The 15806-nt window shown below is 34.9% G+C and overlaps 1 protein-coding gene and 1 long non-coding RNA gene across 2 annotated transcripts; one reads left to right on the top strand and one right to left on the bottom strand.

The window, feature by feature from the left end:
• Positions 1 to 264: 264 nt before the first annotated feature.
• Positions 265 to 4463, bottom strand: LOC110867907 (ATP-dependent 6-phosphofructokinase 6). The gene is made up of 13 exons (XM_035975148.1): positions 4356 to 4463; positions 3201 to 3247; positions 3091 to 3130; positions 2955 to 3017; positions 2724 to 2861; positions 2185 to 2343; positions 2003 to 2056; positions 1840 to 1908; positions 1524 to 1653; positions 1171 to 1433; positions 1044 to 1092; positions 795 to 949; positions 265 to 573 (listed from the first exon to the last, which is right to left on the bottom strand). Exons 1-13 carry the CDS (start codon positions 4455 to 4457, stop codon positions 379 to 381), a joined length of 1464 nt encoding a protein of 487 aa, XP_035831041.1. The 5' UTR covers positions 4458 to 4463; the 3' UTR covers positions 265 to 378.
• A 6814-nt stretch (positions 4464 to 11277) lies between these two features.
• Positions 11278 to 12305, top strand: LOC110866245. Its single transcript, XR_002551261.1, has 3 exons — positions 11278 to 11490; positions 12025 to 12098; positions 12187 to 12305. It is a non-coding gene; the product is annotated as an uncharacterized LOC110866245 (long non-coding RNA).
• The last annotated feature ends 3501 nt before the right edge of the window (positions 12306 to 15806 follow it).

Raw genomic sequence — 15806 nt, 5'->3', positions numbered from 1 at the left:
TTAATCGACTTCAGAGCGGGTTTGTGCATTGAAATACGTCAAAAGCTGGTGGCAGATGAGTTGAGGACTTAAGCCGTGTCATATCCCTCCAAGATTATAAAGAAGAACGCGAACGAGTACAACAAGTATAACCAAATATACATTTATATTAAAGAAAAATAAAAAGCCAAGTACAATGGTACCATGTCCATAAACATTTAAAGCCTAGTGTTTTATTATAGACCCACTTAGCCATCAAATGTTAAACCAGTCACTAGCTGCAGGTTAAGCATCTAAACAGACTGGTGCATTCAAAACTGGTTCCTACATTGACCGAATCGTTCAGATGGTCAATCAGATTAACAAGGCACTCGAGCATGTCAAAGTCTTTTTTTTTTCTCAGTTTTTACCTGAACTGCTGCTGTTTGATGCGTCCACGTTGAGTTGTGACATCTGTGATGTAGCTTCTTCTTCCGCGTTTTGAAATTCCATCAGTTCTTTTGGTCTCAAGAAGCTTGGTTGATTTGTGGACGCAAGTACCCTTGCCCACATTCGATCAGTGATCACAACCTTGTTATGATGATCCACTATGCGCTGCATGTCATGAAACAACCGTCACATTTGCTGCTAATATTGCAAAACAGCAAACAACATGAAAGAGACGGAACACGCGTGTTTAAACAATTTGTAAACTATTTACGCCGAATGATAAGATGATATAATTACGACAATAATGTAAATCTTTGAATAAAACAAGTGGCCGATTACTACTGAAACACAGTAATCAGATTGGATATAGATGATTACTAACTTACACTGAATGGAATATAAGTCTGTCGGCCATGCACAAGCCCACTAATAAAGCCCGTGAAGCCCGCCATGGCTCCGTGAACACAGCTTTGAGCAAGGAGAGTGCAGTAGATGTTGTCAGATGCATTACTTGGAACAGCACGGATCATGTAAGTTGGATCTGCATAATTTATTTTAGCACTTTCGACCCGTTTACTATATGTAAAATAATATTATAAATAATATCGAACTCTTGATAAGATAGTGTATATTACCAATGTATTTAAGAGTAATTGTCATGTGACTTTTGCTTGCAAAGTGAGACTGCATACAAGACATTACTTTCATTTCAAGATTCACAAAAACAAATCTCAACCATTGGATATTAATCATGATTAATACCTTAATATTATCTGAAAGCCACATCCCAACATCTTTAAGGAGTTTATTCCCCGAAGCATCTTTTGCAGTTGCCGTATTGCATTGTGCAACAAGCTCTTGACCCGCTCCTTCGGCTACAACAATAACCATGTGTCCGTTTTCTTTGAGCCGTTTTTCAACGTACTCTAGAAGCCCACCTTCACCGTCCAGAAAGAAAGGTGATTCCGGTATCAAACATAAATCCACATCGCGACTTGCAAGAGTTGCATACATTGCAATGAACCCTGAAACAGCATTTTAAAACTGTACATGTTGAAACGGTTCGGGTCAAAACCAATACAATTCACTTCCATATCAGTTGGAGTAAGGCATACCACTGTAGCGCCCCATTAGTTTGACTACCCCTATGCCATTTTCTGCACTCTCTGCCTCAACATGTGCAGCGTTAATTGCACGTTGAGCCTCTTCAACAGCAGTATCAAAACCGAAGGACTTGTCAATTACCTGTTTCAATAAGTGAATATATATAGATATGCAACTTCCACCACAAGAGGGAATTAGGCACTTATAAATAATAATAATAATAATAATATTTGGAATACGTATCGTATGCCAATCTTGCATATATATTTCACTAGAAAAAAAAAGTTACTAATATAGAAAAAGGCGCATCATCCGAAATGAAAATACCGCAATGTCATTGTCAATCGTCTTTGGAATCCCAGCCACAATAGCTTTAATCCCCCGTTTTTTTATTTCCTGTATATATACATATAATAAACTAAAATGAGGATGTTTGTATTTTGGTTACACACACACACAAAAGATGACTAAAAGTTACAATGCAACATACTTCAAAAATTACAGCTGCGCCCTTTTGAGTTCCATCACCTCCAATTATATAAACCTGAAACAACCGAATACATAAATTGCTCATAGTAGAAAAATATTAATCATATTAGAATAAAGAAGTTACATAACTCATAAAGATGCATAATTTAGCATCATTTTGGCAGTATTTTTTGCTTCAAATACCTGATTGATACCACGGTCTTGAATGCTGTCAACTATCTTTGACTTGTCATGGCCTCCTCGAGAAGAACCAAGAATTGTACCACCACGTTTATGGATATCGTTCACGAATTTTGGTGTCAATGTTATGGTATTTTTAGAGTAGAATCCTCTGTACCCTCCCTATCAAAACAAATATGCATCATCGAAGTTTGTTACTTGTTAGAGAAATAATGTAATATGACAGATAAAAATTGTCGTTTTTTAAACTTTTATAAGGGAAGTTGCATAAAAAGGTATCACACTTTCTTAATTTTGTTTCGGCGACCCACGTATTTGCACTCACACAATGGTTCAGTTTCCAGGTTAACTGATTTGAAAAAAAAAAAAAAAAAAAGTCAACATGACTAAAGCTACCGTCACATCAGTGGCCACATCATCATTTTGATTGGGTTAGATTACCTTAAGTTTAAAAGTTTGAAAGTGCATAGTATTAAAAGTGCCAACAAATATGGGAATTCAAGCATGCATACATTTTTTTAGATTTGGATATGAAGACTTACATCAATTCCAAGAACTTTAGTTACGCCATACATGTGATAAAGGGCGCATACAATCTCCCGAATCACTGTATTCAATCCAGGGCACAAACCGCCACATGTCACAACACATGCATGTACCTCATCTGGTAAAAAATAAACCTGCAACAATAAAAGAAGTTTGTTCAACAAAACTATGTGTGTTCTAAATCCCAGTAGAGGTTAAAATATATTTTCTACGAGTAAATAGTATACGTTTTGGCGGGGGCCAGCCCGTCGAAAATGCACCCCTCTTGGATCATTCTTATGAACAACAACCTACAAAAAGACAAAAAAACAAATAGTTATGTTGGATTTTCATGTAAATATGTTTTTATAATGATTAACTAACCCTTTCTGGTACAGTATCATCACAATCAACAAAGTACTGCCTGAAATTCAATAGGACATGATGTTAATAAAGATTATAAATATGTTGAGCCATGCTGCGCGTATACTCACTTTACAACGGAATACGCAGGGTTAAATCGCATCGGATTGGGATACGTCTGTAGAAATCAAATAATATATAAGAAAACATCAACATTAATCTGATTGTCATTCATGAACTTGAACACAAATTTGATTAAGACCCTTCTTCACACTATCATAGAAAAGATCTGCAAGCAACATAATATCTATGGAACACTAATGTCAAAATATATATTTCCTTTGAAAATTGCAATGTCAAAATTTATTTCATTATCCTTCAAATATATCTAAAATTCCCTTTAACCAACAAAAGAACCATGTGAATCCATATATATAAAAACAGTTTAACATCCATAATCAATAAATAAAGACAAATTGTAATTTTAATAATCCAAGCTATGTCTTTTTGGCTATAATAATCCATACTGACAGTTTAAACGCGGGCACTCCCAACTTTCACTTTCATCATCAAAATCAACCCTCCTCGCATAATCATCGTACATTTTCACTTGATTTAAACTCGATTTTGCTCACATGGATGATTATGAGCGAAATAGGGAAATGCATACTCCGTTTGAATGAAAATCAAGCGGAAACAAAGTCATCATCATACTCAGTAAATCCCACCAATAGCAAAGCTATGGTAGGTCTGAGGAGGGTAAGATGTAGACAACCTTACCTCTAACCTGTAGGAATAGAGAGGCTGCTTCCAGTGAGACCCCTGACTCGATAGTAGTTTTGCATCAAGCCTTAGACATAAGGCACATAACACTCAGCAATTGAGACAAAGGCCAATTAGTGCATATACCCCTTGTCTTTCGGCTATCAACGCCACCACATGATGCCTTATTAACAATCCCCCTCTTTTAATGTTATTTTCACGAAATTAGTATTAGTGCACTTTTGCTTTTGCCCCCTAAGCGCCCACACATATATACATTATGTGCGCATACCACAAACATGGCGTTCAAGCAAAAACAAAGTGTATTTATTTTATGATGATTATGCAAGTAAGATTGTAGTAGCCTCGAAAATGAAAGTTAAGAGTGCCACTGATTAACATTAACATAATGAATTATTATCGGCTAATAGATCATTTGAAGTATTAAAATTCAAGTTATCATAAATAAATAAAAGAAATGCCTAAATAAAATTGGCTGAAGAGAGAGAGAGAGAGAGAGATACAATGAGGTTAGGAATATAATCTGTCAAGTGAGGAACATCTTCAAGAACATAACCATAATCACCCTTTTCAATCTTCATTTGAGAATCGCTTTGTTCTCCCATCTCAACAAACAGAAAGATACAATTTTTACATGCACCAAAAGATGGTTGGGTTTGTTTATAATTAATGCGAATTTTAAGCTAAAAAATTGTGGGTCAATTTCTATATTTGAAGAAAATTTGAGGACAATGGTTTAAATGAAAATGTGGGAATTTGGAGCAGAAATTTCGAGTAACAAATCTTGAATTTGGCAAGTGAAGGAAAACCACAAAAGATTGAATTGGCATAACAACATGCTGTGGCCTTTTCACAGGGGAAATGGAATAACATCAGTTCTACGTTACAATGTTTTGTATGTTTCTATAAAAACATGTTTCTTTTTATATAAAACAGTTTAGTAAAAAACATATTTTTTTATTTAATATATAGTCGATAGTTGATGTTTAAAATTCTATTACATTTTGTAAAAAGAATTATTTTTGGAAACTATTTATTATTAAAACAAGCATCACGATATATTAGGAAGTTTATTTGCGTGGGAATGTTAGAAAGTAATCTTAACCATCTATTTATTAATCAAGAGCTGAGCTTAAATGAATGAAATTGAAAAAAAAAAGAGACGCGTGAGTTTATTTAGAGGTATTCTAGTCAGTTTAAGCAAATAGTTTCTCTCTCCTCTAATTTCTCTCTATTTTTAAACGTTAATAATTTTTTCATACGATATTATTTTTTTTATAAACATTGAACTATAAAAACAAGAGTTAATTACATAGTTAGTCCATATGGTTTGCACAAAGTAACATACTTAGGTACTAATAGTTTAAAATCACCTTCTAGTGTATTAACTTTTCATTTTGTAACGTTGTATAAAATTTTGGCATACGAGAAACCGATCAATCTTGCTCAGTTTGGCATTGCTCCCTTTCCCTTAACAAAAGGTGAACTTTCGCATATTCCATTAAGCCAACCTAGAGGATGAAGTCACTAAAATCGCCAGCACTTGAGGGATTAAATCTCAATTTTTTTTCTTTCGTTCGGAGATCTTACGTCGTTGAAGTCACCAAAAACATCCCAAATCCCATAAAAGGAGGAAACCGTCTGTCTGATTTCACCCTAAAGGATCCTTTTGGCTCTAGTATTTTGAGGAGCATATGTATTTAGAATATGAAAGTCTTGGTCGATACCTAGAAACGATTCTTGACCAGCTGCTAAGGGTAAACAACCCTGGTTTCCACATACTAACAATACCTCCCGAGCAACCAGAGGCGTCGACAGACTCGTAACAAAAATTTGAGTTTCCCTAAAACGCCTTAAGATCAATATTCGAAGAGTCCTGAAATTGAGACTCCTGAAAGCTAACAAAAGAGACTTTATTAATCTTAATGATATTATGGATCCACCCAGCTTTGTCCACATCCCCCATGCCTCTGATGTTGACGCTCAGAAAATTCATTGAGATTCATTGTTGCACACCTCTCCTGCCACCAAGGATCTGATATGCTCAGTTAAATTGTTTAAGACCGCACCTACCTTGGTCCCAACATTAATTGTGCAATCACATTCACTGGAGAGAAGCTTCTCCTTACTCGTCGGTTCTATTTCCAATCCAGAGGAAATCTGAACCAGGGAAGCTACTTCGATACTAGGAATGGCTTGATCATGGGGCTTCAGAACGGTGATTACGGGGTCAAGGAACTTGAATTCTAACGCCCAAGAATTATGCCCTAAATCCCCATTAAAAGGGTGGTTCACCAAAACTGGCTTAATAATCCTCCTCCATTTTTCTGTTATTTCTAGCGTTGACATGGTCTATAAAAGAAGTAGATGGTGGAGAGTTAAGGTCAAGCCCAACATCAACCTTAAACGAAGTCCTAGCCCTAGACGAGCCCGGGCTATTCCCTCCCTTCTAGGCCTTTTACGAGAAAAGAAGCCAGCTAACAAAGAAGGTCCATGAGAGCTCTTACGGCCCACCACCCCCTCATTACTAGACGCAGGAGCTTCCAGGTCAGCATTAGCAGTAGGGGGAAAGTTTTGCTATAAAGCTGTATTGGGAACCACCGAAGGCGGCTTGACGGGTGGTCCGTAGGACAACCCTTAAAAGGTCTAAATGTACGCACATTCCATGCTTTATTCAGTTAATTGCTTGAACTTGGTAACCACTCTATGTTTGATTATGCAGGTGCTAAAGTGCTTAAGATGCGGGACTTATGATATTTGAATGGATGTGGGAAGATGGCACCGTTAAGAGGTGAAGAAATCAAGTTGTGGTGAAGAAATAAGAAGACAAGTACACTCAGCGTCGTAACCTACGGCTGAGGGCCGTAGGTTACGGCCCCAACCTTTGCATCAAAAGTTCTGCCGTAAAACAGGAGAGGCTTGCCGTAAAGAACCACTCAGAGCCGTAACCTACGGCTGAGGGCCGTAGGTTACGGCACCCTATGTTGACCTTGGAGCTGCTGACAGCCGTAACCTACGGCTGGGAGCCGTAGGTTACGGCTCCGACTGATGTTTTCTTGTAACTCCTCATTTAATGCTGCTTTCAAGATGTTTTATGGGACTTATCATTGTCATTCGGTTACCACCTGATTGTGAACGAATTTTGGAGACTTTTTGGAGATTTTGGAGCTTGAAGAACAATAGTAATCTTTGGTTTTTATGTTGGTGATTCTTTTGAACATTAAGACTTTTGTTATGATGTTGCGTCAAGCCATGCGTGGCTAAACACTCTATGGTCATCCTAGGTTGAAGGTTTGTTTGAAACAATTGTGTTTTGATTCCATATTTCTAGAATGGTAAACTCTATCTATGTCTTGTTTATCATGGTGTGTGATTGCTTATTTGTAAATTGTTGATTCTTATGATATTCTAGTTTGAAACCATACGTTCTTGGTGCCGTTGGCAATCGAGATATCATGGGTAGAATTAGGATTGAGTAAGAGTTGATTGGTCATTGGGTAACAACCTCACGTTCTAGGAATCTGAGTACTTCGTTCCCTTTTATCACAATAAGTAATTACACATGAACTATGTCTATGTAGTTCTTTCTAGTGGATGATAGCACAAATGTTGAAGCAAACCGGAAACTTAGGATGGTCATTTGTCTCCAAGTTGTTTACAAACTCAATAATTCTCATTTCGCAAATTAATTAGTAATCTTAGTTTTAAAAACCAATTCAATCAAACCAACTCTTGAAATTTACTTTTATTGCAATTAGTGTAGTTTTAGTCAAGTTAGATAATCTTCTAAATAACACATATTCCACAAACTCCCTGTGTTCGATACCCACTTACCACTATCTATTAGTAGTATTTGGATTAAATTTGATTGTGACCACGACGTCACGTCACGGCTCAACCATAATATCCTCATGCATGGCGTTATCATGATCCAACTCCTCATTAGCTGTGGGAACAATGAACATTGTTTTCTCCTTGTTACCCTCAGTCTCCAAGTTCCCAGGAGACTTGTCGGCTACCTTTGCTGGCGAACTGGACGTAACACCGGTCGTCGGACACCGAAATCCGGAGTCCAGTCAACCCCTTCTTCTTCAACCCAAACGATGTAGGATTGATTCTTTCATCTTAACATGACATTTTCCTCAATCATACATTTTCTATAGTCACAATCCCTGGCCGTGCACAAGACAAATTAAAGTCATCCCCAGAAACTACCGAAGGTTGAAAGATCCTTTCGTAGCTATTGCCAATAAGAACGATAGTCTCTCTATTCCAAAGATGCACCGACATATTTCTAATCCTAATCCACGCGATTCTCTCCTCTTGCAAAAATGACTCGCTCTAGTGCTCTAGAGATAATAAAGCTTTCCAACTATCAATTGTCTAGTTCCATGACTTCGGTGGCTAGCTCCAAAGTCGAAAAGTTGATTAGGACATTAGAACACCCCCCCCCCCCCCGTATCTAATCCCCTCCCTCGGGATAGCCTCCTTAACCAACTGGCCTAATGGATTATCCAGGAAGGAAAGATATTTGAATTCCCCCACCAGAGAAGGTTTCTCCAAAAATCTTGCAAAACTACTCCTATTCGGATCCAACATGATAGACTTCGAGCTCTCTTTGGGTCTTTGGTTGGTCAGGGCTTCCATGTAGGAACCCCTAGGGCTGTCCAAACTGCTCGATGCTCGAGGATCGCTTGACGATTTCTCGAAAAATACCTGAAAAATATTCGTTCGATTCCCGATCAGTTTGTAAATGAGCCGCTTGACGGGTGGTTCGTAGGACAACCCTTAAGTGTTATAAATGGTATTAAAATCTTACACTTAATTGAGTTAATGTGTAGAATTAAATAACTACGCTTGTTTGTTGCTTCAGGTACATAGGAGTCTTAAAAGTGCAGGAATGAAGCTTAGGAGGAAGCTCGGTTGGAAATGAGATTGAAGATGGAAGAATGAAGAAAAAAGTGAAAATATGCCAGCCTCTACCGTAGCTTACGGTGACTGCCATAAGCTACGGTAGCCCCAAGATGTCAATTCTCTGCCGTAAGACAGAATGCAGCCAGTGTAATCAATTTGATAGCCACCGTAAGCTATGGTGGCCACCGTAGCTTACGGTGGCGCCCAATTCAGCATGTAACTCCCACTTTTTAAAGACAATGATGTTGTGACTTTTGGTATCCTTTTCATTAGCTCCGTTTTGCAAACTTGTGAGGGCGAAATGAAGGTGCTCTAGGGTATTTTTGGGTGTTCTAAACATTACTACTTTGTGTTTGATTTCAATGAACAAAGGATTGATTGTTATGATGATTCACCGAACTATGAGCGGCTAATTTGCTTGGTGGTCATACCGGATGTAAGGTTTGCTTGTGACGATTATGTTTTACTCTTTAATTTCTGGAATAATAGACTTTGCATTTGATGTTTAGTTTTATTATGGTGTTTGAGTGATTGTTTGTAAATTGTTAATTGTATTTGATCATAGTTCTAAACCATATGTTCTTGGTGTCGTTGGCAATCGAGATATCGTGGGAGGGATTAGGGTTGGATATATGTTAATTGATTATCGAGTAACAACCTCGCGTTCTAGGAATCTGAGTACTTAGTTCCCTTTCATAACAAACAATTTCACAAACACGAGTCATGTCTTTGTGGTTCTTTCGAGTTAAGCATGAACACTAATTGTCACTTAAAACCAAAAACCCAAGATGATTGCTACTTCTTTTACTTGTCTAAAAACTCGTTAGTGATTTGCGATTTACTTTAGTTAAATTTAGTTAAACAAACTGTTGATCCCAGATAGAGATACCCAAACTTAATATGGCAAGTGATTTCAACAAATAGGAAAATATAGTGCGGAACTAGAAATCAAACTTTCAAGAAAACAAGTTATAGCATTTTTCAAGTGTATTAAATGACTTTGCAAAAACAAAGTTATTGGATATTACAAAATGAATACTCAAAGAATTCTAAGTGAAGGGCAGTGGAGTTTGTAGTGTGTGTATTGAATGCTAAGCACAACTCATTTTACCTCCGGGTTTGACATCTCTATTTATAGAGAGTCCAGATCTGAATAAACATTTGTTTATTCACTACTTGCTCTGCACAAAGGGACTTTTGGCATGTTCATTGAATCGGTTATTACCAACTTGCTCCTTTTTGGGTTTGTGTCAGGCCTTATCTTGAAGACAAGTAGGTCTACCAGAATTTTCAATTTTCTGGTGACTACTTACCAGAATTCTGATGAACTTGATCATCAGATTTCTGGTGATCAAACTTTACCAGATTCTGATGATAAATACCAGATTTATCATCAGACTTCATCAGAAAGGTTTTATCTGATTGTCTTCTTTGTTTTGATCTTCTCCTGATATTTAGTTGAAGATGTATCTTTCTTTTCTTCTTGTCAAGATATCATGTAGGCACCTTTTTAGTAATACTCCTTGACTGTATCTTCATCTTATGATCAGGATGATCATCTTTTTCTTCAATACTTATACTTTAAAGTTTCCTAACACAAAGTAAACAACCAAAGCTTTGAGATTTATTTTCTGCATTTTAATTTTAATTTAGTAATTAACAAGCTACTTAGTAAACATGCATTCCACAAACTCCCTGTGTTCGATACTCACTTATCACTATCTATTTAGTGTAATTGGATTATTTTTGAGTGAGTCTTCGACCTCACATCACCGCTCGACTCGGTTCGATTTAAAAACGAGCCAATCGTGAGCAAAGGTCCGCTTGCTCGGTTTCGCTCGAATTATTTTTACTAATATATATATATATATATATATATATATATATATATATATATATATATATATATATATATATATATATATATATAGGGAGGGGCTCATGCGAGAACCACCCTTATTGTGAGAACCTTGAGAACCAATGTGAACACAACCTAAAATAGCTTAAAAAAACCTAAAAAAAATCTAACCCCCCCCCCCCCCCAAAAAAAAAAACCTAACCCCCCCCCCCCCAAGCTAAATGCTAAAAAAAACTTAACCCCACCCCCCCCCCCAAAAAAAAAAACCTAAACCCCTCCCCCACCCCCCAAAAACCTAAACCCCCCCCCCCCAACCCCCCCCCCCAAGCTAAAATGCTAAAAACTAAACCCCCAAAATCGCTACTTTTAGAAGCCAAAACTTTTTTTTTGGCTTCAAAAAGTAGCGATTTTTTATAAAAAATATTAAAAAATTCAAAAAAAAAATTTTGTGTGATTTTTAGCTATTTTTAGGCATTTTTGGTGTGTTCACATTGGTTCTCGCGGTTCTCACAATAAGAGGTGGTTCTCGCATGATCTTCTCCCTATATATATATATATATATTATAGATTTTAAAGATTTAGGTAATTATAAGTATAAATAGCCCAAGAAACATACTTAGCCCAATTCAATTACCCTTACCAAATACCAACACTCCTAAGTCCTAACCCTAATTCCTATGATACTTTCTTGAAGAACATGAGTAAATCGATGTATGTGAAATTTGAGAAATATTGGGGAGAAATTGAGATCCTTATGTCTATTGTGTCAATTTTAGATCTCCATTTTAAGATGTTCTCAGTTGAGTGGACTTTTGAGAAGTTGCTTCTAGAGGATGAATGTAAGATCATGGTTCAAGACGTGAAAAGTAAGTTAAAATCTCTTTTTGAGAAGTATTGTAATGCATATAAGACAGATATCTGAGGCTACCATGAGTAGCTCAACAACATCTTATGATGAATCAAGTACACACACGAATGATTTTTTTGCTTGCCTCAATTCAAGAACTGTTTCGATCGAAAGAAAATCTGAACTTGAGGAATATATGGATGAGCCTAACCTAAAATGTCTGGATCCAAAAATTTGATGTGTTAAAGTGGTGGAGTCAACATTGTAGCAAGTTTCCCATTTTGAGTAAGATAGCTAAAGACATTTTTGGCATCCTGATCACTACCGTGGCTTCCGAATCAACCGTTAGTGTTGGGGGCGTATATTGAATGACTACCGAAGCTCTCTTTTAAACGATATGGTGGAACTTCTTGTTTGTGGAAGTGGTTGGTTAAAGGCCAGCTCAAAAACAATCTTAAAAACATTGAAAGTAAAGCTTTTATTACGTTTATAGTCTATTTATACTTTTGTACTTTATGCATTAACATCTGTATTTTGTTTTTTTAATGCGTAGCAAGCTGCAAGAGACGAAGAAAAATTGGAAATCGATGTGTTGACTCAAGACGGGTATGATAATTGAAATGAAAGGTATTTTATTTTAATTCATTCATAAACCATAAAAACTGTTATGTAATGTGTAGAACTTAATAGTTTTATTTAATGCTTGTGTTAACAGGTTATATATGTTGATTTGAAGTGGAATTTTGTGGATGGAGATGATCAGGCTTTAAGAAGATGTTTATGGCTTTTGAACTAAATGACAATTTGTATTTTGCACTTTATTTTGTGATTCAGATTTGGTATTGGTAAGAACATGTTTGGGATCTTGATTTCAATTATGTATTGCTTTGGTTTTTGTTGAATGCAGCCTAGTAAGGTGTTGGACATGTTTTAATTACGTTAGGATTGGTTTTTGTTGAATGCAACCTATTAATAGTCTTGATTTAAGTTATGTATTGTGTTGCTGCACATGTTTTAATTAAGGTGCTGAGAAAAAGACGAGCGAAAACGATCTGCTCGATTAGAATTCGAACCGAGCGCGGGTAACACTTTTGTGCCCAGTTTTACAAATTCGATTCGAACCGATTTGCTCAGTTGTAATTCGATCCGAACACAAGCAGACCCTCGCTCGGATCGACTCTGAACACCCCTAGGAACCCCTTCCCCCGGCCTGACGTCTGGTGAACATCCTCATCATAGGACGATTCGATTTTACCGGAGGACCATGGGGTTGATGAGTGATATGGACGGAATTCACACCTTGGTTTGCCGACAGTTGCCACTTATCGTACTTAGCCAAATTAATGCCTAATTTGGCCCCTCCCAGGTACACCACGCCAATGTTGTTCACTAGCCCCTCCTTATTACTCACGTCATGATTGCGAATAAACCCAGAGAAATTCCCAAATATATTTTTTTCCTTGACATGTACACCGATAGCAAGTTCCTGAAATCCTTGAAGGTGGCTTTGAGATTTGCCTCTAGTATCCCATCTGGAATGTTTGAAACAAAAAGGTTGGTAGTCGGAACTGTTGGTCTCCACACTCTCTTTGGTGCAGCTTCCATCTTCCTCGTTTGTTTTCCTTTGAAGGTCACCCATTGTTGGTTGCTTCGAAAGTCTTGTCTCCGGTCGTCTCTCCCTCTCCCTAAGTGCCCCTCCATATTCTTTCTTAAACAATGTTTGTTTTCATATGAGTTACCTATGTCAAGCCTGTAGTCTACCATAGTACAAAGACCATTATAAAGGCACGGGGACACTTTGTTTGAGGAAGATCAATTGTACACCAGTACAAGGTACGATCTCATATGGCCTTTTTTTCATTTACTAATAAGAAAATTAATATATTTTCCTATTTTTCATGAAAAAGTCCCTCAACATATCTTATCTTATCTTACTATATAATAAAAGAAACCGCTTTAGGGACACTTGTCATCATATTAGGTCATATCTTATAGATAATTATTATTTTATTTAAATCTCTTCTAATTAATTATAGATAACCATCCTACTAAATATTATTTAATTTAATATCTTGTATTATTAATAACCCTCCTACTAAATATTATTAGTTTAATATCTTATGGATAATTATTATTTAGTTTAATCTCCTCCTCATTTATAATATTATTTATTTTAATTAATTATATTTGAACGTTTATTTAGTTTGGTATCAAATAAATTTTACGAAACTTAAAATAAAATTAACTAATATTATTTATCATTTATATATTTACGGAGTTTTAAATAAAAGGGTTAAATTTATTGAGACTTCGTTAACAAATTTGCAACAACAGAATAATCTATTTTATCACGAAAACCAAACTTTGTATTAATATATTAAATATTTTTATTTTCACTATACACAATTACATTTACTCGACCCATGTAACACATGAGGTTTTTTAAGATATAATTTTTATTATTTGATATATAAAATTAGATTTATTCAATTCGTACAATACACGGGGTTTTTTAAGGATATATATTTTTTATAATTTAGTACAGAAAATTACATTTATTCAAACCGTGTAATGTTTTGAATTAATTATATTTGAACGTTTTGTTTAGTTTGGTATCAAATAAATTTTACGAAACTTAAAATAAAATTAACTAATATTATTTATCATTTATACATTTACGGAGTTTTAAATAAAAGGGTTAAATTTATTGAGACTTCGTTAACAAATTTTGCAATAACAGAATAATCTATTTTATCACGAAAACCAAATTTTTTTATTTTCACTATACACAATTATATTTACTCGACCCATGTAACACATGAGGTTTTTTAAGATATAACTTTTTTTATTATTTGATATATAAAATTAGATTTATTCAATTCATACAATACACAGAGTTTTTTAAGGATATATATTTTTTATAATTTAGTACAGAAAAACACTTATTCAAACCGTGTAATGTTTTGAATTAATTATATTTGAACGTTTTGTTTAGTTTGGTATCAAATAAATTTTACGAAACTTAAAATAAAATTAACTAATATTATTTATCATTATACATTTACGGAGTTTTAAATAAAAGGGTTAAATTTATTGAGACTTCGTTAACAAATTTTGCAATAACAGAATAATCTATTTTATCACGAAAACCAAACTTTGTATTAATATATTGATTTTTTTTATTTTCACTATACACAATTACATTTACTCGACCCATGTAACACATGAGGTTTTTTAAGATATAACTTTTTTATTATTTGATATATAAAATTAGATTTATTCAATTCGTACAATACACAGAGTTTTTTAAGGATATATATTTTTTATAATTTAGTACAGAAAATTACATTTATTCAAACCATGTAATGCACATATTTTTAAAGATGTAATTTTTTATTGTTTGATATATAAAATTACATTTATTCAACCCGTGTAATAAATGAGGTTTTTTAAAAGACGTATTATTTTATTATTTGGTAAACAATATTACATTTATTCAACCCGTGTAATACACGTGGTTTTAAAGATATAACTTTTCTATTTGGTATATAAAATTATATTGATTCAACCCGTACAATATGGTTCTTATAGATATAACTTTTTATTATTTAATATATAAAATTATATTTATTCAACCCGTATAATAAATGAGGTTTTAAAGATATATTGTTTTATTATTTAGTATATAAAATTTATTTATTCAACCCCGTTTAATATACGGGGTTATAACCTAGTCTTGGTATATCAGAATCCTCACCTTATTAAAAATACACAAAAAGGCTACTAAATAAGCTTTTAAGTATTAAAGATTCAAGGCTTGTCTTAAAACACACGTACATGTGATATTTTTTTTTTTTTCAAATAATGATTTGTCAACTCGTATATTGATCATAAAGTGACATTGAACGTTCTTGCAAAAAAAGAGTCATACTATCTTATTTTTGGCCAATTTGAAAGTTTACAATCTTTTTTTCTTTTTCCAAAAGGTGCATTTTAGACAAATTTAGGGGCTTTAATATACCATTTAATATACAAAAGTTAGTTTCTTGACTTTTCTATGTAGATTTTACAAATTGAGACTTTAATCTCCAAAAGTGAGGTTTGAGGGACTTTAAAAAAAATTCATATCTAGTAGATCACTTGGTTAGTTTTGTGGGTTATACTTGGAAGACAATTGGTAAAGGGTACAAACACAATGTTCTACCACCACTTCCAGCTCATGACAACCTGATCCATGGTCGTAAAAATCTTGACTAGTCTTCCATTAATCGCTGATTAATCACTTATCAGAGGTTCACCGATTGATGGCTGATTAATCGCTTGACAGTCAATGAC

Source organism: Helianthus annuus, chromosome 7, assembly GCF_002127325.2.
Source record: "Helianthus annuus cultivar XRQ/B chromosome 7, HanXRQr2.0-SUNRISE, whole genome shotgun sequence".
Classification (NCBI taxonomy): domain Eukaryota; kingdom Viridiplantae; phylum Streptophyta; class Magnoliopsida; order Asterales; family Asteraceae; genus Helianthus; species Helianthus annuus.
The sequence above is the reverse complement of the archived record's forward strand: the minus strand, read 5'-3'. Positions and strand labels throughout refer to the sequence as shown.

Bases quoted from the DNA above. Each gene is read 5' to 3' on its own strand.
- LOC110867907 (XM_035975148.1), bottom strand. From the start codon at position 4,457: ATGGGAGAACAAAGCGATTCTCAAATGAAGATTGAAAAGGGTGATTAT. The intron at 3,248-4,355 runs GTATCTCTCTCT...TGATTTCTACAG, and splicing joins ATTATATTCCTAACCTCATT to ACGTATCCCAATCCGATGCG. The intron at 2,344-2,723 runs GTAAGTCTTCAT...TTGTTTTGATAG, and splicing joins CTAAAGTTCTTGGAATTGAT to GGAGGGTACAGAGGATTCTA.